Raw genomic sequence first — 25,382 nt, forward strand, 5'->3', positions numbered from 1 at the left:
GCTGTTAAAACTTTTACTAACCCGCACTGAAAGACTGTCGGTGATGGAACCGCAAAAAGAAACAGAAGTTAAACCTAAATCAGGACCTATGTCTGTTGAAGGAACTGTAAATCCAGACAACGGTTCAAGTGTAAATATGCATGAAAATAGTAATGTTAAAGTGAAATCCGAACTAGTGTCTCCTGACAGTAGTGTGAAAAAGGGCAACGATTCAATAGTAGAGACCCCTGTAGTAAAGCAGAAATCAGAAAGTGTTAAGTTACTGGATGATAGTTTCTCTGATTAATTAAAAATGAAACAGTCATCAGAGATGGTAGAGTTTAAAAATGAGAAGTGAGATATGACTGATCAATGAGAAGTTTCATTTAGTTTTGATGATTCTGGTGTTGGAGCTAGTTTTTCGTCACCTGAGTGTGATAAAAAGCCAGCTAGTGAGATACTGGGGCTATTGATTTAAATGTAATATTACAAGCAATAGCTGCCAGTAATACAAAAATGTCAGCCAGTAATGCTAGAATGACATCTGAGTTAAAATCTGATATAATTGAGGTAAATAACAGGATTGTGGCCAGCCAAATCAATTTTAATAAAAGGTTTGAGGGAATGGACAATAAATTAGAATCCAATAAAGCTGAATTAGAAACTTCCTTCAAGACTGGCTGCAATAACTTGAAAGAGGATCTGGACAGTTTAAATTATAAAATTGATTACAACCATGAGGATATTAAGAAAAAGGTTGCTCAACAGTTATCTGAGATGTATAAAACAGTAAAATCCGAAGTTGCTGAGGTTCGCAAAGACTTCCAAATGGAAGATGCGAAGCAGGAGCACAAGTTAACAGAAAAGATTGAGGCGGAATCTGAACTGTGCTCAGATAGGTTTAAAGATGTTAATATAAAAGTAAACATATGTCAAGCAGAAGTAGATGCAATCAAAACTGATACTACTCATTTTGTGCAAAGAGTAGATAATGTTGAAATGAGAGTAGAAAATATTAGTACTAACATTGCTAACATTGAGAGTAAAGTAGCTTCAGTAACTTCTGGTAATGGTAGTATGCAACAAGTTGTAGCTGCAAACGCCGCTTTTATCGGGTGTCGGCAGTTCTTGCGGTTCGATACAGGTAAAAATATCCACCCGCTAGATTTCTGGAACGATTTTGAAGATGTGATTCCATCAACTTGGTCTGAACGAGAGAAAATCTCATTTATTAGAAGCCATTTAGCAGGTGACGCCATGCGTTGGTCAGCTGATGTTACGTTGAAGTGTAAAACATTAGCGGAATTTAAAACAGCTTTCATTAATGAGTATTGGTCTAGCAATAAGCAAAATGAAGTTTTGAGAGAATTTTTGAGTGGAAAACGCTTCAATGCAGGCAAGGAATCTGTTAAAGAGTTTGCCAGGTCATGGATCTCACGTTTGTCACATTTGGCCGAAAAGCTAAAACCTGAAATGATAATACTAGGTCTTGATGCCAAACTGCCATGGTATTGGCAAACTAGAATTATATCGGCCCCTAGATACAATCTGGATCGTTTCATTGAATATTTGGAACTTGTAGAGTGTGTGGCTGCCAATGAGGAGCAAGCACGTAATAACAGAAATGCTAATAACACTAGTAGTAATTTTAAGAACAAGCAGAATGGCAATGTAAACATCAGAACAGTAGGTGTTCGACATCCTAAGAAAGGTAGGAAAATAATTACCAGAACCAACAATGGCATCCAAATGACAGTAATTTTGTTCCTAACAAAAATGTGCAAGAAAACAACAGTGTTGAAAGCAATGCTGTGCCAGTTAACTATAATGCAAATAAAGGTAACAGTAGTAGGCAGAGGCTGGAAAACTAGTTCCCGTCTATGAGGATACTGGCGCTCACCAGGCGGTTACTTTTCTTAAGCCAGTAATTACAGCAATTGGTAAGACACATCAGAATATTCAGACTGAACATGTGGATGAGGGGTCGGTAGAATCTAAGGATACAGCAGAAATATTAGATCACTCACAGTATTTAATAGATACCGTGTTAGAGACGCTTTCTAAGTGGGAAGAGAAAGAGAAGGCGCAGCAGTGTAATGGTAGGGAAGAGCTACAAAATACTGTATTGTCAGGTGAAGAAGCAGAAGAAATTCATGCTTATGTTTACGATGAGGATGATGTGCTCTTATCTAAAGTGCCTGTGCAGGATGTTGATAGTGTACTAATAGATTTAGGACAGGAGGTAAGTGAGAATGTAGGGGGTAGCCTGTTGGGGGTCGATGACCCAGTAGCTGTGACCAGTTGTCACTGGAGAAGGAACCCGACGATAATAGTGAAAGTGGTTTATCTGTAACTAGTGTTATGCCCGGTCTGGAGGCAAAGAATCGCTCAGAGTACAGTAATTTGGGTCATGTTCAGCAAACTAAATGTAATGAAGTCGAGCGGTGTTTCGATTTGAAATTAATAGATCGACTGGAAAAGGCAGCTGAAAATGTAGTTCAGGAAACCCCTACACACTTCGACCTAAATGTAATGAAGACAGATGTCGATCACTTTAGTTGGAGACAAATCCAAAAGGAACTATTGGATGAGTTTGAGGAACCACCTGTACAACCTAGAATAAGCCACCCTATAATAATACTGAATATGTTGGGTATCAGTTTACGTTGTCTCTTAGACAGTGGAAGTGAGGTGAGTGCGATATCTCAGTCCTTCTTTGATGCATTACCTGGTAAAGACAAGCTTACAGTAATGAGGGTATCAGGACTAAGAATAATTGGTGCTACTGGCAAGGTGTCAAAAACGGTAAAGCAAGAAGCTTTACTGCCATTTGATATTAATGGTAATTTAATTGATCATCCATGCTTAATTGTAAATAATCTCAGTATTGAGGTTTTAATTGGCATAGATTTCTTGTCAAAACATCAGAGTGTTGTTGACTTTGAAAGAAGCCAGTTAAAAATGGTCTTGCCGATAACTGGAGTAATTACGGTACCTTTTATTGATAAACATGTAGTAACTAATGATGAAACTTGGGAGCTGCCTATACGAGTTCTGAAAAATAGGAGATATTGGGACGAAGGTGTTAATCTTAGTAAAAGTAAGCTAAACACAGAAGAAGAAGAAGAAGAAGCAATTATTTTGGACAAGATAGAAGCTAAATTGCAGGAAATCGATAAAATTTCAGCTAATCAGAAGGAAGAACTGAGACAGGTTTTAAAAAGGCATCATAAGGTATTTTCAAATCGACCTGCGTAAAAGATTTCTTCATGAACGTTGGCGTTCCGAAGAGTTTGCTGTCAGACAATGGGCCTCAATTTACTTCTGATAGATTTAAAGAATGTCTGGATAAGGCCGAAGTGAAACATTTGAAAGTATCTGCGTATTTCCCCCAAGGAAATATGAGTGAACTATTATGAGAGAATTGAATAGGCTTTGCAGGACTTATTATGCTCGGAAACACTCAAGTTGGGCAGAGCACATAAAGTATTTTGAGAATGAAATTAACAACTTAAGGCATGATGCAACTGGTTTTGCGCCTTGCGAATTGATGTTTGGCCAAGAACCGCACAATGTGATTGCAGATATGGTAGAATTCCCTATTCTAACGCAAATATCCACAGACGAGAAGAAGTTAAAGGCTAGGGCAAATATAAGAAAAAGAGCATTGGAAAGGAAGAAGCGTCATGACGCAAAAGCTGCACCCACCAGTTTTGAAATAGGTTAGTTAGTCCTTGTCAAAAACAAGTAAAAATCAAAGAAAATAAATGCAGAAACCAAGAAATTCATGTTCGTATACCAAGGATCTTTCAGGATCATAGGAAAACCACATGCCAATGCATATAGGCTAGAGTACCCTCAGAGGAAAAAGCTATTAGGTCTCAGGAACGTGATCGACCTAAAGAAGTTCATAGGTAGTGAATGCTTTCTGTAGGGAGGAGGTTGTTCTGTAACCTCTACACAGTGTGGCAGCTTTGCAGGCCCAGCTGTGTGAGATCTTCTTTCATTTTCAGGTCTCACTCATTCTTCATCTTTCCTATCCACCAAAATTTCGGTTCTTACTCTCAAATACAAAAATCTTCCGGTATGACTATCAAGCCAGCATTAAGATAATGAATTCTGTAGGGAGGAGGTTGTTCAGTAACCTCTACACAGTGTGGCAGCTGTGCAGTCCCAGCTGAGTGAGATCTTCTTTCACATTACAGATCTCACTCTCTCTTCAGCTTTCCTATCCACCTAAAATTTTGACCCCTTCTTTCCACTACGAAAATTTTCTGAAACCAATGAATTCTGTAGGGAGGAGGTTGTTCTGTAACCTCTACACAGTGTGGCAGCTGTGCAGTCCCAGCAGTGTGAGATCTTCTTTCCTTTTCAGGTCTCACTCATTCTTCATCTTTCCTATCCACCAAAGTTTCGACTCCTTCTTTGCAATACAAAAATTTTCCGTCATGGCTATCGAGCCATGAGTTCTGTAACCATTCTATCCACCGATTAGTGAAGAAAATACCTAGTGTGACAAACCTAACAGTGACATAAACAACAGAGAAGTATGATGTAATTAAGATACAAAGGTATTTGAGTAACAGGTATGTATAGAACCCTGGTAATAAGTACAAAGTTGTTGTTTTATTGGAAATGGTCCACCAACAGTAATTTAAAAAGATATACAAATTCGTGTACAAGCAGGATCTGAAGTGGCAGTGAAACCTATTGTATGCTGTAGAGCTAACTAATTAATGGTAAAAGAGATTGCTTAGTGTTATGAAAAATATGCAGATAAGTTGTAAGAATGAACTTACCTTGTGTAGCAAGGAATGGCAGTGGAATAGAATTGAACAGTGCTTGTGGTTGAGACGTGAAGGACACGTCCTTGAAATATTTATAAGGTTCGAGCTGGCCGTTATTTGGTGTAGTGTGTGACAGGACACTCCTACACGTATTGAGGTTATGAGTTGGAGGCGTGAATGCGACCATAGGTACCCTTATGTTAGATGAGACAGAGCAGCTCATGGTGTCCTATAGGTTTAAGGAAATTAGCATTACGCTCGGCCATAATTACTTAATGCTCTTTAGTGGTAGGTCGAGAGAGACTACCTGGGGTTTCAGCATCCAATCAAGTGGAAATGGATTGCAACGTGAGCAAACTGATCGGCTGCAATACACTATAGATATGAAATAAATGTGCTATCCTATGCATTAAATGTTAATGGAGTGAGTGTTAAATAAGTACATACACTAGCAACATAATTAACATAATGGCAGACGTGAAACATTATTTATAGCTCAGCATAAATACACTTCGATGAAGTAAGTACATAATTGCAGATGTGGAACTGACACAGCAGCAGAAGACCAATAAGTGGATTTAGTAGTCAACTAAACGTAGTGTGTTTTGAACACTCAGAACTGTACTATTACCACAAGTTACTCACATGGACAAAGAAGCTGAGAAGACAACTACTAATCAAATATACTCATACTATCTCTAAGAATAAGGTAATCGAAGATGAGTCAGCTAAGTAATTAAAATACAAATGTATCAAGAATGTACCGAGCATTGGTTCAGTGTTCTGGCCCAGAAATAATAAATTGAGATTAAATAGGATTCATGATTATATGCCTTGAGCATACATTTTCTCTAGTACATGACTAACGGCGTTCTGAGCCATTTGTTTATCGATTTTATGTCAGTTAAGTAACTGCGAGAGTAAAATTGAAAAAGTTCTGTTAACTTTGTTCCAGTAACATATTGAAAGATAAATATATATATATATATATATATATATATATATATATATATATATATATATATATATACACTCCTGGAAATTGAAATAAGAACACAGTGAATTCATTGTCCCAGGACGGGGAAACTTTATTGACACATTCCTGGGGTCAGATACATCACATGATCACACTGACAGAACCACAGGCACATAGACACAGGCAACAGAGCATGCACAATGTCGGCACTAGTACAGTGCAGCAATGCAGGCTGCTATTCTCCCATGGAGACGATCGTAGAGATGCTGGATGTAGTCCTGTGGAACGGCTTGCCATGCTATTTCCACCTGGCGCCTCAGTTGGACCAGCGTTCGTGCTGGACGTGCAGACCGCGTGAGATGACGCTTCATCCAGTCCCAAACATGCTCAATGGGGGACAGATCCGGAGATCTTGCTGGCCAGGGTAGTTGACTTACACCTTCTAGAGCACGTTGGGTGGCACGGGATACATGCGGACGTGCATTGTCCTGTTGGAACAGCAAGTTCCCTTGCCGGTCTAGGAATGATAGAACGATGGGTTCGATGACGGTTTGGATGTACCGTGCACTATTCAGTGTCCCCTCGACGATCACCAGTGGTGTACGGCCAGTGTAGGAGATCGCTCCCCACACCATGATGCCGGGTGTTGGCCCTGTGTGCCTCGGTCGTATGCAGTCCTGATTGTGGCGCTCACCTGCACGGCGCCAAACACGCATACGACCATCATTGGCACCAAGGCAGAAGCGACTCTCATCGCTGAAGACGACACGTCTCCATTCGTCCCTCCATTCACGCCTGTCGCGACACCACTGGAGGCGGGCTGCACGATGTTGGGGCGTGAGCGGAAGACGGCCTAACGGTGTGCGGGACCGTAGCCCAGCTTCATGGAGACGGTTGCGAAAGGTCCTCGCCGATACCCCAGGAGCAACAGTGTCCCTAATTTGCTGGGAAGTGGTGGTGCGGTCCCCTACGGCACTGCGTAGGATCCTAAGGTCTTGGCGTGCATCCGTGAGTCGCTGCGGTCCGGTCCCAGGTCGATGGGCACGTGCACCTTCCGCCGACCACTGGCGACAACATCGATGTACTGTGGAGACCTCACGCCCCACGTGTTGAGCAATTCGGCGGTACGTCCACCCGGCCTCCCGCATGCCCACTATACGCCCTCGCTCTTAGTCCGTCAACTGCACATACGGTTCACGTCCACGCTGTCGCGGCATGCTACCAGTGTTAAAGACTGCGATGGAGCTCCGTATGCCACGGCAAACTGGCTGACACTGACGGCGGCGGTGCACAAATGCTGCGCAGCTAGCGCCATTCGACGGCCAACACCGCGGTTCCTGGTGTGTCCGCTGTGCCGTGCGTGTGATCATTGCTTGTACAGCCCTCTCGCAGTGTCCGGAGCAAGTATGGTGGCTCTGACACACCGGTGTCAATGTGTTCTTTTTTCCATTTCCAGGAGTGTATATATATATATATATATATATATATATATATATATATATATATATATATATATCCCCATTTCATTGTGACCCACCCTTACATTTTAAATGAACAGAGTCTGAGGCACTCTTTTTGTTTGTTCCACAGGACAAACCAGATAATGGCAGCCTGATAACTGTGTGAAAGTGTGGAGTGACTTGGACACAACTCACAGTGACCCCTCCCCTTTCCCCATGTAATTTAGAATGAAGGATGCACACCATAGCAACTTCCCCTCCTCTACCCTTGTGAATGGAAGTGTAGAACGCCAGCCAAAGCGGTTACAAACACGTGTGTAAAAATGAAATTGTCATGATTTGTGAAATTTTGTTTCAGGTTTAGAAAATGCTGCTAAGATATAATTATCTGTTTATGTATCATGAATAACTGTGTTATTTTCTTTGAATTTATGTAAAAATATTTACAGACAATTTAATGGATTTAAGATTTTCATAATTTTACATATTTTTATGTGTTTGTCTGTCTAAGGCAATATGTATGCCAAAGTGTTTCATTGATTTGCTTAAAATTTGAGGGATAATATTGCTTAAGATGCAGTGAACATGCCAGCCATTTAAATAATAGAAGTAGGTAATAAGTTATCTTTTAATATTTCTATATGTTTACATTTCAATTTTAAGAGTTAAGCTGTACTCTTGCTTCCCTTCTTGTAATTAATTTTTTTTCATTTACATTCAAAAAAATTAAGTAGAGGGTGATGTAAGGAAGCAGCATACTCACGCCTTATAAAATTCACATCAGTCTTTCCATTGTGTGCCAGCCTAGTCCGTTGTAACTAGCTCTGATGTCATAAATATTGTGCAATACTTTAAAATGAAGTAAATAACCTGAAACGTCTCTAGCACGTCAGGAGTAATACAAAATCAATATGTGTTGGATATCAGTTCAATAACTTTAACCATTTTCGAAACTTGGATGTTTTTCTGTTAAAATCATTGGCGCTACAGAAAAGAGCTAGAAACTTAAAAATTTATATTTAGATTCCTTTTGCATAATAATTTAGTAGAAACAGCATTCTGGATCTCATAAATTAAAATTTTTGTTGAAATTCATGATTTTCTGGTTTTTATCCTAAAAATTAAGGAAGCAAGATAGATTAAGTAGGCGAATAAATAAAGCTAGGATGTTTAAATTTCAGTAGAAGGGAGATCCGCTATAATCATAAAGATGTGAGAAGTTTCAACTGAATAACTATAAAAGTATAGCGATAGCGTATCTCCAAAGGGCAAGTTCAGAGCTCGTCTACTGCGTGTAGTGTAATTAAATTAATTCTCTCACCCAAAATGTTTGAGTTAGCCACATCAGACTTTTATTATGATTACTTACCTGTGTGCTGATTGCACAATTAAATTAAAAGCTTCATCGGCCATCAGCAAAGGAAGCAATGATTTATTCGATAACTTAAAGTGGTGCATTACTAGCCCATCGGCTAGTCAGGAGAGCAGATTTGATCAGGTGTTGCCTTAGCCGTCCGCACCGCGGCCTTATATGTAAGAACGCTGCGCGAGAAGAGGAAGGCCCCAGTTCTCTCCAGACGCTGATTAGCGCACCACCTGTACCGGGAGTCACGTCGCGTCGGTATCGTTGATATAAACAGCCTCGGATGCAGTAGTAAGTTACTCGGGATACGCATAACCATAAAATCGTTTTCAAGTGAAGTGTTAATTTTGGGATGACGTTAATGATCTATCTTTAGTTTGCGTATGTCGTATTTTCACGTGCCGCCGCAGGACAGACATTCTACCATTATTAGCGTGGCGTTTGATGAACATTATCATCAAATTATGGCGAGCATTCACTTAAACATTTAATTTGAACAGTTATAGTGGCATCAGTGCATTAGACTCTGAACTGCTCTGGTAGTTGGATTGTGTGGATTCTTCTTGGTTTGTGACTTTCAGAATATAGCGAACATTTTAGAGAGAATGGTTTTTGATTATGAATCCCAGACAATCTCCTAATTCCTCAGAGCTATAAGCTGTAGCTATAAATGTATTTCTCAGATGAAGTGGGCACTAGGAATTCTAATTACAGGCTTCACGTTTTGCTAATCACTTTCTGGTTGCCAATATTGCAGTTAGAGAGCCAGTGTTGAGAACGGCAAACAGCATAAATACAAAACATTTATTCTATTATTCCACCCGCCGCCCCACACACCGACCTGCTCAATACGCCACGCGGAATATAAGTCTTTTCTCATCACAAAATTCACTTAAAAATTCCGAGATTTCTACACACCCATTGGAATAATTATACCGTCACTTTACCACCCTTTTGATGTATGTAACACTGCTAGACCCGGAAACTTATCATTTCCATCGGAACTACTACTACACACGTCCGAACTGTTTCATGGCTAGGCTTCGACTCCTCTCTAGAATACTCTAAGTCTTCTCTACCAGCAGAGAAAGGCGCTCGAAGAATATTGCTTTATCATTGGTCAGTTTACTCAACAGCCAATAGCAAAACTACATTCTCCAGCGTCAGTCCGCGCTTTTCATCAATAACCAATCGCAAAATAGTAAACCTCATGACTGCAATTTTTACTGACGTAATTATCTAATATGCTGAAGTTTTGTTTATGCATTACGTTATTTACTATTGCTATTTATACCCTTTACCATAAACTTACTTTACAAATCTATTCTACAAAAATCCCCTTTGTCCATATCCATACTTCTTCGCAATGTTCCCACACTAAATCCTACTACATAACTCGTTAAACAATTATCTTCCTATTAACCTTAAACCACACTCACGCATCATTCATACTGCTAAAACACATTGATAACATTTTACATACGCAAAAAGACATAATAACACTTTACGACAATACTAGAACAGTTTATGAAAAACATTCTATTACTGTAGTGTACTCTAGTGGGCACAATCGAAACTAAAATCACAGTCCCCCTATCCAATATTGTCCTCTATCGGCTGATACATAAACTACGTGCGCGTCCAGTCTCGTGTCACCATCTGCCACTATCCAGGTCTGAGACACATATCCCACTTAACCGTCTCCAAGGCAGGATCGGTATACGGCGACGCCTCAGTATCCCACCCATCTAGCTCCAACTAACATTCCGCTTTCAAACTCTGTTAGTTACCGTCGTTCGTCCGTAATCACGACGGAAACATTCTCATATGAATCACAAATGACAGGTCCCCCAATGGACTCCCCTTTTAAACGTTGTATACGCGATGTTACAGCCATTTGTATATGTACGTAACACTGTCGCATGACTTTTGCACCACAGTGCACATCTCCTTTCGAGCCATGCAACACAACTGATACCGCTGTGACAACACAGAATGTCATATTCATCACTCTTGGGACTTCACGTAAGATACTGAGAAATTCTGGCATTCGTCCGTCCGCTAGAATGGAGTGAAATTTGTTTGTATCTAGGACGTGTTTCTTTCACTGCATCGTTAGACAACGTAAGCTGGAGCTGCTAGCGTTGGTGGGCTGGAATGGTTTCATAATGATTCATTCTTTGATTATCAGTAACAGTTTCAGCAATTTTCACATCTATGATTTTTCCAGGCTCTTTTAAAAAGTTATCAGCAAAGTCTAAAGCATCTCAGATTATTGATATGCGCAATGGATCAAAGGATGGACAAAACTCTCTATAATCAGTTCCTCAGTTCACAACTTCTGTCACATATTTCACATCCAAGTACATTTGATGATGTAAACTGTTTTACTTACAGATGCAATGTCAAATCCAAGAACATTACTCAAATACGTTGGTGTCTCTGTCAACAGCGTGTAGAATCCCCAGCACTCCGTCATGGTGGCTACTGCGAGAGCAAATACGGGCAGTGATGTAAAAATTGATACCCACGGCGTTGGAAACTTCTGTGAACAACATACATAAAACTCCCTCAGCAATAACATATTCAACGAATGTAGGTATTTCGTAAGAAACAAGTTGTATCGTACCATTCTTTCACGTGAGACATCCTTCCGAGATTCTTCAATATAAGTAAGTTCTGCTCTGGAAATATGCTTGTGTCCAGATGGGGTATTCCCTCCAAGCCAGAATAAGATCACTCCCCAGAGGATGGAAAGTCCACCAAAGAAGTAGAAGATAGACGGCCACCCAACGGCGCTCTGAGCTAATGCTCCTGATATTATCAGTGCTGCTACTGTGCCCAGTTGATCGCCTACGGGAATGCCGAGAAAACGGTATCATTACAGCTTCATTTTGAAAAAGAACAGCTGATCGTTCCACTGCCAAGACTAAATGCATTAAACTGATTAATATTCATTCAAATGACGAAACTGTTGAAAGCAACTTCTTGCAAAGTTATATGTCTTCAGCCACGTCAGTTCTCAATAGTTTCTTATTCGCAAAGCATACCACCCTTCTCAAATTAAAAGTACACTTCCTGAGACACTCAAGAAAATAGAACTCTGTAATTTTGCAGCTGTAGAATAGTAGAATGTTTCTCATACTTTTCACTGAGCTAATAACAGATTTCTCAAAACTGTCCTTACATCTTTCACTTGCGTTGAAACTATATACACATGAAAGAGTTAGAAGCAAATTAAATAGCCATACTGAACATAAGTTACCTGTGTAAACAGCGGTTCCCAAAACATAATTTTCTTTGGGTGGGATCCATTTTGCCAGCAAGGAATGTGTGCATGGGTATACGAAACCCTAAAATATCAAGGAAACTTATGGTAAGACAAACTTTAGGGAAAGAAAACATCGCAGCAGTACTGTCATTACCAGAGATGAAACGGATAGCTGTTTGGCCGGATACCAGATGTCCAGCCATGCTGTTAGCTGGATATTCGGTCGACAATCGGCTGAACATTTCCACGGAGTATGTCGTAACGTGTAGTATGAAGGAGCCCACAGAAGTCAGGCGCGGACGATCGGACAGATTCGGGTGAATTCGGGCATCGTCGTTCATAAGTGAAGCGAACGAATGACATATCAATTGAGTGACCCATCTATTGGCTTTCTTGCGAAATGCGAATACTTTAACTTGACGTAATGTGATGTATATCTGAAAATTATTTGTTCATAGCAAGGTAAATTACAAAAAATGTCATCGGTAAAGAAGAGATCGCCTTTATGCTAATATTTTGTTATAATTGTTGAAAATTAAAATTTTGCTTATATTTCTTTTTTTTTGGGCCGAATTGAAAGTGAAGAAATGAAAAGAGGATATACATACCAAGGCCCTAGTTTGTCTTCTACTCTTTTCTTTTGAATTGTTTTATTACACTGCTAAACAAGGTATTTTTCCATAGATATGACAATTGATACCGTTAACTAGGTATCTATTTGTCGGTTATTCGGTTTATTTAAAATTGTCCGCCTGATTAGCTGGGTGGTAACATGCTCGCCTCCTATGCAAGCAGGCCCGTGTTCGATTCCTGGCCCGGTTAGAGATTTTCTCCGCTCGGTGCCTGGGTGTTGTGTTGACCTTACCCTCATTTCATCCTCATCACCGGCGCGCAAGTCGCCCAATGTTGCGTCGACTGAAATAAGACTTGCACTTGGCGGCCGAACTTCCCCAGATGGGGCCTCTTGGCCAACGATGCCATACGCTCATTTCTTTTAATTTTTTTTTTTTTTTTTGGGATACGTACATGTTTTTGCAAAATGTAGTTATAAGAAACAACTTGAAGTAATAGACAATATCTAATATAACTTAATCCTAACGACATATTGTTTTTCCCTAACAGGTACTTTAGGTATGAAAAATCATTTGGCAACGAAACATCCAGATAAATTTTAAGCAGTTAATAAAGCTACAGCGTCCCTCAAAGCTTCATTGTCTTCAGGCACCCCCCATACAAATTCATCTTCAACACAAAGAACTATGCCAGGAATTGCTTTGGGACGTACTCAATGTAAATGGCAAAAAATATTATTGTTTAATACAGATATGATTGCAATATACAACGAACCATTATCTTTCATAGAAATGACCGAATTTACAAGATTCCGAGAATAAGCTTCCCATCGCAACCGAAACATGGAGTTCTTGGTGTGACGCTTTATTAAGGTTCTGAAGATGCAGAAAATACAGCAAAGAAGCTTACATAACTCTAGTGTGCTGGATATAGTGGGACAGCAACACACTGACAGATTGTGACGCAAAAGGAGACAGCCAGAGTTGCAACTAAAACTGATGTTGGAAGGTGTCAGTATTATGGACACATATGTCGGGTGCCTCAGTTCTATGTGCCGTTTACAGTCTTGCAAGACTCTGGTTTTCAAACATGGACGGACTTTCGCGAGAATATTTCACTTGTTTGAGATTTAATACGCGTGGCATACAGAGCGACGAGAGTAACTCCCTTACGTAAATTTGCATGTTTCTGTTACGTAGAAACAGGGTGGAAACATCACTGGAGGGGATGCCAGTTTTAGTTAGCCACGCTGTAACACCATGGCCTGCAGCGCCACAGCCTGGTCAAAGTCAAGCGCAAGTGATGGACACGGCAGAGAACCGGGGAAAGAACTGTGTATCGCGTGAGCGGCGCGTGAGGACATGACTTACCACTCTTGTGGATGATGGAGTGTTAACCCTTTCACTGCTCCAGACGTAAATATACGCTAATCGCTCCACTGCTCCAGACGTATATACACTATTTGCTATAAAAAATACTTACAGCGGTTCGCTGCTACAGTCGTATAGTTACGTATAACGCCGACAATCGGGCCAGCGAGTCCGAGGTAATTGTTGCGCAAGTCTGCAGTTTAATTGTTGGAATACTAGGAAGTTCCTGAACGACTATCGAATGCTGAATTCTCTTCCTGCTGAGTTCATTCGTATCGCTATATTACCTAGTTTGTGTGCGGCCGTTTCCGCGTTACCGAATAAAATGACGCGACGTTACCGTCCGTTTACAGACGATGAGCTGCTGAGTCTTCTAAACCAAAGTGACGACGAGGGCATCATCATGCCCAATCCAGCTGATTATGGGAGGTCAATAATGACGGCGACGAGCTGGCAGATAAATCTGTCCCCACAAATATAAAAAAATATTTGTGAATCAACAAACGTTGAACCAGTAAATGCAGATCCAGATTTTGATGTTATCGTCGATTTTTTCTCCGATTCCGGAGAAACGCCTGAGCGTATGCCTGAAAAAACTCCTAAGAGACACAAAACAGTTGATTTTAGATGGAAAGACTCTGTCTTCTTCAATAAAATTCTTCAGGGTATCAGACCGCATCGTCATAATTTAAAATGCGCCAATGTTTCGGCCAGCGTTGCAGCTAGCCTTCATCAGGGCCTTTCGTTAACTGCTAAATGAACACGCTTGGTTCCTTAAATAGCTGCACGAGAAAACCGTGTCGTTACTTGATTGGCTGTAAAAGGAGGAGGAGGAGGGGTGAAAGGTATGCTTTATTGGTGTTTCCTTTATTATCTGTCATTGGCTGAATAGCTGTTTTCTATTGGTCTTTATATTAATCCACCCCATTGGAGGAGACGGACGAATAGCGAACAGGTGATGGCTGTGACGTCACACTGTTTCCATGCTGTCCAGAAGCCGGCTGCGGCGTGCCATTGCTTTGTGTGCTCGCGACCACTACTGCGGCTCTCCGCGTGTCTGCATGGGCCGCCACGGCTCTGCCGCCGCTCCGTAGCCCCGCTATTGCAGGCAGCCAAGACCTCGGAAGCTTGTACCCGTCCTCTCTATTCATGTTGGCGGGTCTTTTTGCTATTTCTATCGCCTCTCTAATGTTTCTTTTGAAAGTGAGAGGCTGTTTCGCCAGGACGCGGGCTTCTTGAAAAAATATTGGTTTCCCTCACTCGTCTCGGTGTTCCGCCATTGCTGACTTAGTGTGTTGTTTCAGGCGGATATATCTTTCATGTTCCGAGAGCCTTGTGCTAATCGGACGTCCCGTCTCACCTATGTAGACTAATCCACACGCACAACCAATTTCATACACGCCAGCTGTGTGTAGTTTGTCAACTGCATCCTTGGTAGAACCGAGCATGTCTGATATTTTGTTTCTGCTTCGGAAAATTGGTTTGATGTCGGCTTTTCGTAGAATTTTGCCAATACGTTCGGTGACCCCTTGTACATATGGTAACACAGCAATGCTCTGTGCCTCCTTCTCCTCTTCCCTATTAGTCTTCTCCCTTGTCGACATGGTGCTGTCTATCATCTGCTTCCCATAGCCATTAGTTCCGAAGATGGACCTGAGGCGTTCAAGTTCTGTCTTCAGATGTTCTTCGTCGCTTATCCTGTACGCTCTCTTCGTTAGCGTGTGCAGGGCGGACTTCTTCTGCGTGGGGTGATGGTGGGAGGAGGCGTGAAGGCACCTGTCTGTATTGGTTGGTTTCCTGTACACTTTGTGGCTAAGTTTACCATCAGGTTTTCGATAAACTTCCACGTCGAGAAAGGGCAGCACCCCATTCTTCTCTGTTTCCATTGTAAACTGAATTTTCCTATGCTGTTGGTTAAGGTGCTTGTGGAAGTTCTGTAACTCCTCTTCTCCGTGGGGCCAGATGACGAAAGTATCATCGACATAGCGAAGCCAACAATTTGGACGTAATGGTGCGGACCGGAGGGCTGTTTCCTCAAATGCCGCCATGAAAATTTCTGCTGCGATAGGCGATAGGGGTGAGCCCATAGCTACACCGTCAGTTTGTTCATAAAATTGACCTCTCCACTTGAAATAGGTGGTCGTCAGACAGTGGCGCACAAGCTCACATATATCAGGTGCCACGCGTTCTTCTAGGATGTTCACAGTATCTGACACTGGGACATTCGTGAAAGACTCTGATTTGGACCCTAAAGTGTATAATTTCGATAACAGTGGTCCCGGTTGCAAAATCGTCAATTTAGATGATTTATGTACTGTATACGACTGCTTCCTAGTTTTTTTTCTAGCCAAGAAACTGTGAGCTACATAGCCGAGCAATGTAATTTATATTATGAACACCTTTGCAATGATGCCAGTGAAAAATCAAGACTGCGACGTTAGAAAAACACAGTGACGAAGTTTACTGTTTCCTTGCTGTAAATTTTCTGATGGCTCAAGTGAGAAAAAATGATATAAACAGTTATTGGACCAATGATCTGTTACTGTCTACTCCAATGTTTGCGCAAATCATGTCGAGAGATAGATATCTTGTGTTACTTAGAATGTTACATTTTGCTGATGACAGTAAGGAACCTGGAGATGACAAAATCTGGAAATTACGTCGAATTGTGCATCACTCAAGAAACGTATTTCCAGGTGCTTTCTATCCTTTTAAAAATTTGTGCATTGACGAAAGTTTAGTTCTCTTCAAAGGTCGTATTTTCTTCAAGCAGTACATTCCTTCCAAACGCCACAGATGTGGTGTAAAATTTTTTGTGTTATGTGATTGTGAAACTGGTTATATTCTTGACTTTATTATTTATGTGGGTACAGCAACAGACGTAAAAAAAGAAACTGACTTTGGTGTAAATATTGGAATACCTGAAAACATTGTTCTCACTGTACTTGAACGTTACATTGGTAAAGGTCACACATTATATGTTGACAATTGGTACACTAGCCCAACGTTATTTTCTTATTTGCATGACAGAGTCACTAATGCCTGTGGAACTATGTGAACAAACCGCAAGGGCATGCCTGCTTTCTCAAAAAAACTTAGAAAAGGCGAGATCGAGTTTATGTCAACAGATAAACTTCTTGCTCTGAAGTGGCAGGATAAGTTGGAAGTGAGGATACTTTCGATTCTTCATACAAGCAAAATTACAGCGACTGACAAAATTGACAGAACCACGAATGAACCAAAAACAAAACCAGCTTGCAACGTAAGCGACACTGAAAATATGGGGGCCGTCGACAGAAGCGACATGATGCGAAGTTCAGTAGAATGTATACGAAAAACAGTAAAATGATATAAAAAAGTATTTTTTTCATTTGGCGGAACCCTCTCTGCTCAATGCGCGTGCATTATATAAAACTCAAACGGGACGAAATATTTCAGTATCTGATTTTCAACAGAAACTTATGAAGGAGATCTAGAGATTCATCACCAACCGCAAGCCGAGGGACGTTGTGAAAGGAGATCGGCTGATGGTGACAATCCCTTACGCCTAACCGAGCGCCACTTTATCTCGCTAGTCCCAGGAACTTCAAAGAAGAAGGCCGCCCAGAGAAGGTGTGTGCAAAACATGATAAACGAAATGACACATGATACGTTTGTGTAAAATGTAATGTGCCTTCATGTTTGAATTTTTGTTTCGAGAGATATCACATTTTGAAGTATTACTAATGTAATACGTTTTGTATTTTTTTCTAGTGATAAAGTACCTTTTTTGAACAAATTAAGACTTTCTGAACAAAGATTTAAAAAAAAAGGAAACGATTTACACCGACAATACTGGATTTTGCAGCTCATTTTTATCTCAATAATAACGGTAGACTGCCACAGTCGTATATATACGCACCGGGTGAAAATATCGCGCACAGGGCGGGAGCCGCTGAGAGTAAATGAGCAGTGAAAGGGTTAATAACGGAGGTAACAGTACTGGCTGTTCACTTGAAAGCCAGCGAATTATACGACACTGTACTTATTAGGCCATTTGCTGATTGGCAGCCATGGCTAAAAGAAATGCAAGAGCGACTGCCATTGGCTGTTCTATCCCGTGTCCAACCCCACTGTAGAGGGAAGGGAAACTAGGCTGAGGAGACGCACAACTGCCCAACGTGACAGGCACTTTCTCTTGACATGTCGTGGTCGTCAGAGGGCATCCCCCTCTGACGTGACGACACGGAAAGGAGATATATTGGTGTGAACATTTTGTTCACCCAACTCCAAAATTCAGACAAGAGCTGGCTGAATTCTTTTCATAAATCTCCTGAGCGAAGAACGAAGAGAGCCAACATACTCGTAGTTAAATTCTTGTGAGAACAGCAAGGGCAGAGTAACACACGGTGCGCCGGCCTTGCGCTTGTACTTGGCCATTAAAAGCAAACTACGATGAAGTTAACGTTTTTCGCTTCACAAAAACGTAGGGCAAGTTTGCTGATACAGAATCAGCCAGGCTCAGTATAGGATTTTGATAGATTTACAGATCCGACAACACACGGCAGCAGCCTAGCCGACGACACTGTGCAACGCTAGGTAAGGGATGCAGCACGCCCTTAAATGTAAATGTCGTGTCACACACCAGTTTTTACTCCAGTGATACGACGCTCAAAGAGGAAGATGTGTCCTCCTTGTAATATTTCCCGAAATTAACGTGTTTCTTTCATGTACCACGTTTGGTTAACAGTTGTGGGGAAAGAATTAAATTTGTTAGAGCCAGTAATATTGTTCAGCTCGACATTAGGATAGTCTTCCACCAGAGAGTCTTCCTCTCAGTTAAAATAATTAAGTATCCTGAATGTTGTGATATTGTTGATCTTTTGCAGTTTATGTTATTTGAGAAATTTAGTACCAGGAGGGTCCCCTTGTCAGAACAGGCGATACCTGAGACTAATCTTGTGCCTTGTAATGGCCCAACATGTGCAAAAGTGATTCCAATAAATACAGTTAATGGGGATTGTTGCTATCTGTTCTAAGATAGAGATCCCCTTTCTACCTCATTGGAATATTTTAGGTATATTGATGGTGGCTATTCTTCTGAAGTCCAAACCCTTGGTGAATAATAGCATCTTTCCTTACAGGTTGGGTTTAAACAGTGTTACGCGCACTAAGTGGAATCGTGCACACAATGCAAACATACACTACTGGCCATTAAAATTACTACACCAAGAAGAAATGCAGATGATAAACGGGTATTCATTGGGCAAATATATTATACTAGAACTAACATGTGATCACATTTTCACGCAATTTGGGTGCATAGATCCTGAGAAATCAGTACCCACAACAACCCCCTCTGGCCGTAATAAAGGCCTTGGTACGCCTAGGCATTGAGTCAGACAGAGCTTGGATGGCGTGTACAGGTACAGCTGCCCATGCAGCTTCAACACGATACCACAGTTCATCAAGAGTAGTGACTGGTGTATTGTGACGAGCCAGTTGCTCGACCACCATGGGCCAGACGTTTTCAATTGGTGAGTGATCTGGAGAATGTGCTGGCCAAGGCAGCAGTCGAACATTTTCTGTATCGAGAAAGGCCCGTACGGGACCTGCAACATGCGGTCGTGCGTTATCCTGCTGAAATGTAGGGTTTTGCAGGGATCAAATGAAGGGTAGAGCCACGGGTCGTAACACATCTGAAATGTAACGTCCACTGTTCAAAGTGCCGTCAATGCGAACAAGAGGTGACCGAGAGGTGTAACAAATGGCACCCCATACCATCACGCCGGGTGATACGCGAGTATGGCGATGACGAATACACGCTTCCAATGTGCGTTCACCGCGATGTCACCAAACACGGATGCGACCATCATGATGCTTTAAACAGAACCTGGATTCATCCGAAAAAATGACGTTTTGTCATTCGTGCACCCAGGTTCGTCGTTGAGTACACCATCGCAGGCGCTCCTGCCTGTGATGCAGCGGCAAGGGTAACTGCAGCCATGGTCTCCGAGCTGACAGTCCATGCTGCTGCAAACGTCGTCGAACTGTTCGTGCAGATGGTTGTAGTCTTGCAAACGTTCCCATATGTTGACTCAAGGATCGAGACGTGGCTGCACGATCCGTTACAGCCATGCGGATAAGAAGCCTGTCATCTCGACTGCTAGTGATACGAGACCATTGGGATCCAGCATGGCATTCCGTATTGCCCTCCTGAACCCACCGATTCCATATTCTGCTAACAGTCATTGGATTTCGACCAACGCGAGCAGCAGTGTCGCGATACGATAAACCACACTCGCGATAGGCTACAATCCGACCTTTATCAAAGTCGGGAACGTGATGGTACGCATTTCTCCTCCTTACACGAGGCATCACAACAACGTTTCACCAGGCAACGCCGGTCAACTGCTGTTTGTGTATGAGAAATCGGTTGGAAACTTTCCTCATGTCAGCACGTTGTAGGTGTCACCTTCGGCGCCAACCTTGTGTGAATGCTCTTTAAAGCTAATCATTTGCATATCATACCATCTTCTTCCTGTCGGTTAAATTTCGCACCTACAGCACGTCATCTTCGTGGTGTTGCAGTTTTAATGGCCAGTAGTGCAGCATTCACTTATTACCAACCAGAGAGGTGTTTAGATAATGGCGACCCTGCCAGGATGGTTAATTAACAAAACAATTGTTATGAAAGCAATAGATTTGACTGAATACTTCTTACTTCGAGCTTGTATATATTAGAAGTATAATGTAAAGTACATGTGTGACACACTAGCTGATTGCATTCATTTATCTGGATTAATTTAATTGGATTAAGACAATTTCATGACATTGATCAATTTTGTGTAGTTGAGCAGTAGTGATTCTCCAAAAGTTCACCCTCACTTCACTATCTATAGTGGCGTTGTTATGCTTGATTTTGTTATCTAAAATGGCGTTGTGAGGGGTTGAATATATTGGGGAAATGGACCAAGAGAATCAGAATAAGATAGCATATTCATGCATTTCTGGAAACCCATTAAATCTTATGATCGAATGAATACTAGATCCCAGGCAATGCACCATAGACAGGAACCGAAAAGACAGAAAGGAACAGAATGAAGGCAAATCAGGAAATAGAAAATCTCGATCGTTTCGAAAATGAGACGCAACACTGTGAAAGTAGTGACTCACGTGAAATGCATCAGTTCAGAATGGTAGGCGAAGATGTTGTCATTTCACCACACCCAATGCAGAGTAAAAGTCGTGAAAATCTTAGAGAGACATGAAGCATGGTAGTCACAGACAGGCAGAAAATTCCAGCGACACAGAACCAGAATCTGATGATGCGCGGATGGAAGATCTGTTGCAGAACGTGAGTAGGTTCAATCCCATATGTCAGTGTAGGGAGACAAAGGAGTGTTAGTGATAGTGCTATACATTCAGAAAGTAAGATCAATAGTAAACATGGAGGAAGAATGTCTCCGAGAGCTGCAGACAAAAGAATGTCGCTAATGGCAGGACAAAAGCAGATACGTACAGAGTTCAATACATTGCGCTCACAAACACTAACGGAGCTAGAAAAAAGTCAGCAAACGTGTTGATTCATTAGCATGGAAAGCTACGAGCGAAGTATGCCAGACAGTTGAAGACACATCCAGAAAAGAGTGACAAAAGCCGGGCTGAAGATGTTTGACAGCCATATTGGCAAAATAACCGCAGTAAAACGAACAACAATTCGTGTAACTTCGTAGCGAATTGAAGCAAACAATAGAAGCATGTACCAACAATGGCAGTGATGTTTCAGAATCCGTTGTGTCTGTAGACTCGGTTGTAGAACACGAAACGGATGTACTTAACAAAGTTAAGAATCTTTCATTGTCTTTAATGAAGCAAGCCGAATGCACGTCGCAGAACGTAGAACAATTACAGGTGCGTGTAGATAATTTACAAGAAAAAGAGAGTACGGCACACGAGCTTCCGCAGAACAAAATATAATTAGTACCAGGGGCGCCCACGCCACAAAGCAACCGTCAGATGCTGGAAGGATACAGGAAACCGACTCAACCAACAGAGAATTTTATACGAATGGAGGATGTTCAGAAGACGCCATTTATTACACCACTGCCCACAATAGGAGACAGTACGAGTTATGCTACGACTCAGTATTTGCCTTCGGTACAGCAAACGCTGAAGGATAGGCGAAATACGCCACGAACTACTTGAAACAGGCAATTGTACGCCGTTCCAAAGATTCACCACCCAGCAACAGAATATTTCTTACTTACCATATCAGAATTCGGCACAAATGACTGCAGGAAATCGATTTGACAATGATCATTTCCTAACAGTACTCAAAATGGGAGTAGCCTATACCCAAGAAAATTTATTAATCAATTTGAAGTAGATCTTCCACAACATTGGCTGTTAAGACATGTACTGGATTTTTTATGTGGAAATATGGATGGCGCGATTGATGAAACCTTCCAAAGGATAGCGTAGATGTGCAATTCATTCGAGGAATTTAATTCAGCATTTCTGACAAGGTCTGCGGAGGCGCAGAACTGGATGAAATATGGATTGTTACAGAAGAAATCATTTGAAAGTTTGGGAGATAAGAGTCCAATTAAGTTCTTCGATGAAATGAAATGAAATGATCGTACGGCATTGTTGGCCAGGAGACCCCATGCGAGGTGTTCGCCCGCCGAAATTGCAAGTCCTTTTTAGCCGACGCCACTTCGGCGACTTTCGAGTCAGTGATGATGAGACACACAACACCCAGTCATCTCGAGGCAGAGAAAATCCGTGACCCCGCCGACAATCGAACCCGAGACCCCGTGCGTGGGAAGCAAGAACGCTACCGCAAGACCACGAGCTGCGAACAAGTTCTTCGATGACATGGCGAAACGGAACGAATGTTTGGATAATCTGTAGAGCAACAGAGAATTAACTAGGATGTGCACAATGAAATTGCCACTCTGGTATCAATAATCATTGGCGGGCAGGGGCGGCAATAATATAGAAGCGTTTAAAGGAGTGCTTCATGAGTTGGAATTTATTTTCGGTGAAAATGACGCAAGAAAATGGAGAATGATGTGCGCCAATAATAGGAATAATAGACCGAGGAATGGGAATGGATTTCGTAATATGAATCGAATTGGTAAATGGGAACAACAATGTGAGTCTACCTTTCAATTCAATTGGAAATTACCAACCATAGCATGATTTCGGCAACAATCAAGGATGTTTTCAAGTAGGATTTGATAGAAGAAACCAGAATTGGTCAAATGACGGAAACAATAGTAGATCAGGAGGATTTCAGCAGCAGAACCAGAATTTTTCAGGACAAAGCAGTTTGACACGAGCCAACCAAGAAATACAGAAGGCAAATGATTCTGTCGAACACCAAGATCAGATAGAAATTCGAGGTCCTAATCCAGGGAAGTCGAGAATTGACTAGGAGATGGAGATGTGGACTGTTCGGATGACTGTCCAATACTAACACAAGACAACTTTGCTATGAAACAAATTAATAGAATGACATACAACGGGGAGAAGAGAGAAGAGCGAACGCAGTATTAGCATGAAACGTCACCCAACCTATGCAGAATATAAGGGGGCCTTTGGAAATTGGTAAGATTATCCATAAAAATGCCGTGGAGTTAGTACATCCCAAAACAAGAATATCATTGGGTAGATACCATGTGAGTCACCTAAAGAAATACTACGGTTAGGTTCAGGAATGTTTCTCACCAGTTTTTCTGTAAAAATGTATTGTATCTTAATTTATGAAGTTGATGTGTTAAATATTTTTAAACATTAACATACGATGTTAAATTTAATAGCTTAATATGTAATTTATCTTGAAGCTCTTGTCTTATAAAACAATGTAACAAATATGAGAATGCCAAAGAATATAAATACATGTGGGTAACTGTAAATAGTTATACTCCATTTGGTTAATGTTGGTAAGACGGCTAACTCATTCATTACATCTACATCTACATCTACATGGATACTCTGCAAATCACATTCAAGTGCCTGGCAGAGCGTTCATCGAACCACCTGCACAATTCTCTATTATTCCAATCTCGTGTAGCGCATGGAAAGAATGAACACCCGTATCTTTCCGTAGGAGCTCTGATTTCCCTTATTTTATCGTGGTGATCGTTCCTCCCTATGTAGGACGGTGTCAACAAAAAATTTCCGCATCCGGAGGAGAAGGTTGGTGATTGGAATTTCGTGAGAAGATTCCGTCGCAACGAAAAACGCTTCTTTTAATGATTTCCAGCCCAAATGCTGTATCATTTCTGTGACACTCTCTCCCATATTGCGCGATGATACAAAACGTGCTGCCTTTCTTTGAACTTTTTCGATGTACTCCGTCGGTCCTATCTGGTAAGTATCCCACACAGCGCAGCAGTATTCTAAAAGAGGATGGAAAAGCGTAGTGTAGGCAGTCTCTTTAGTAGGTCTGTTACATTTTCTAAGTGTCCTGCCAGTAAAACACAGCCTTTGGTTAGCCTTCCCCACAACATTTTCTATGTGTTCTATCCAATTTAAGTTGTTCGTAATTGTAATACCTAGGTATTTAGTTGAATTTATGGCTTTTAGATTAGACTGATTTATCGTGTAACCGAAATTTAACGAGTTCCTTTTAGCACTCATGTGGATGACCTCACACTTTTCGTTATTTAGAGTCAATTGCCACTTTTCGCACCATTTAGATATCTTTTGTAAATCGTTTTGCAGTTTGTTGTGATCTTCTGATGACTTCATTAGTCGATAAACGACAGCGTCATCTGCAAACAACTGAAGACAGCTGCTCAGATTTTCTCTCTAATGGCTTATATAGATAAGGAACAGCAAAGGCCCTATAACACTACTTTGGGGAACGCCAGAAATCACTTCTGTTTTACTCGATGACTTTCCTTCAGTTACTACGAACTGTGACCTCTCTGACAGGAAATGACAAATCTAGTCACATATCTGAGACGATATTCCATAAGCACGCAATTTCACTACGAGCCACTTGTATGGTACAGTGTCAAAAGCCTTCCGGAAATCCAGAAATACGGAATCGATCTGAAATCCCTTGTCAATAGCACCCAACACTTCATGTGAATAAAGAGCTAGTTGTGTTCTACAGGAACGATGCTTTCTAAACCCATGTTGACTGTGTGTCAATAGACCGTTTTCTTCGAGGTAATTCATAATGTTCGAACACAATAAATAATCTAAAATTCTGCTGCATATCGATGTTAACGGTATGGTCCTGTAATTTAATGGATTAGTTAGGAGATGAAGGGAAATATTTAGATGGTGGACCTTAGAGGCTATGTCAGTTATTTATATAGGTATTATTGGTATTTATGATCGCAGGAAGCGCCAGATGACATCTTTATAATGGGTTTATCTAACGCACTCAATGCAAACGAGCATGCGAGGTGTTGTAAGAAGTTGTAGGCATCAGAGTATGCAACTTAGAGGAGAATTGTTAGGGAGATTTAGAGAAAGAGGTTCATGTCAGACCCAATAGAGGCCAAGGTGCAAAGTTTAGAGTTGATGAGTTCATGGTAAGTTGAATATAATAAAGGGAAGGATAAAATATGTATTTTATAAAGTTAGAAAGAGTCAAGGAA

At 41.3% G+C, this 25,382-nt stretch overlaps 1 protein-coding gene across 1 annotated transcript in view; it reads right to left on the reverse strand.

Annotated features, from left to right (window-relative positions):
* LOC124596909 (putative inorganic phosphate cotransporter) overlaps positions 1-25,382 on the reverse strand; it is a 98,798-nt gene that overhangs the window by 51,222 nt on the left and 22,194 nt on the right. Inside the window, exons 3-5 of the mRNA XM_047135904.1 lie at positions 11,831-11,918; positions 11,195-11,418; positions 10,961-11,110 (exon numbers count right to left, since the gene is read on the reverse strand). Of these exons, the coding sequence (XP_046991860.1) occupies positions 10,961-11,110; positions 11,195-11,418; positions 11,831-11,918 (462 nt within the window). The remainder of the gene's footprint in view (positions 1-10,960; positions 11,111-11,194; positions 11,419-11,830; positions 11,919-25,382) is intronic.

This window comes from Schistocerca americana, chromosome 1 (assembly GCF_021461395.2).
Source record: "Schistocerca americana isolate TAMUIC-IGC-003095 chromosome 1, iqSchAmer2.1, whole genome shotgun sequence".
Classification (NCBI taxonomy): Eukaryota; Metazoa; Arthropoda; class Insecta; order Orthoptera; family Acrididae; genus Schistocerca; species Schistocerca americana.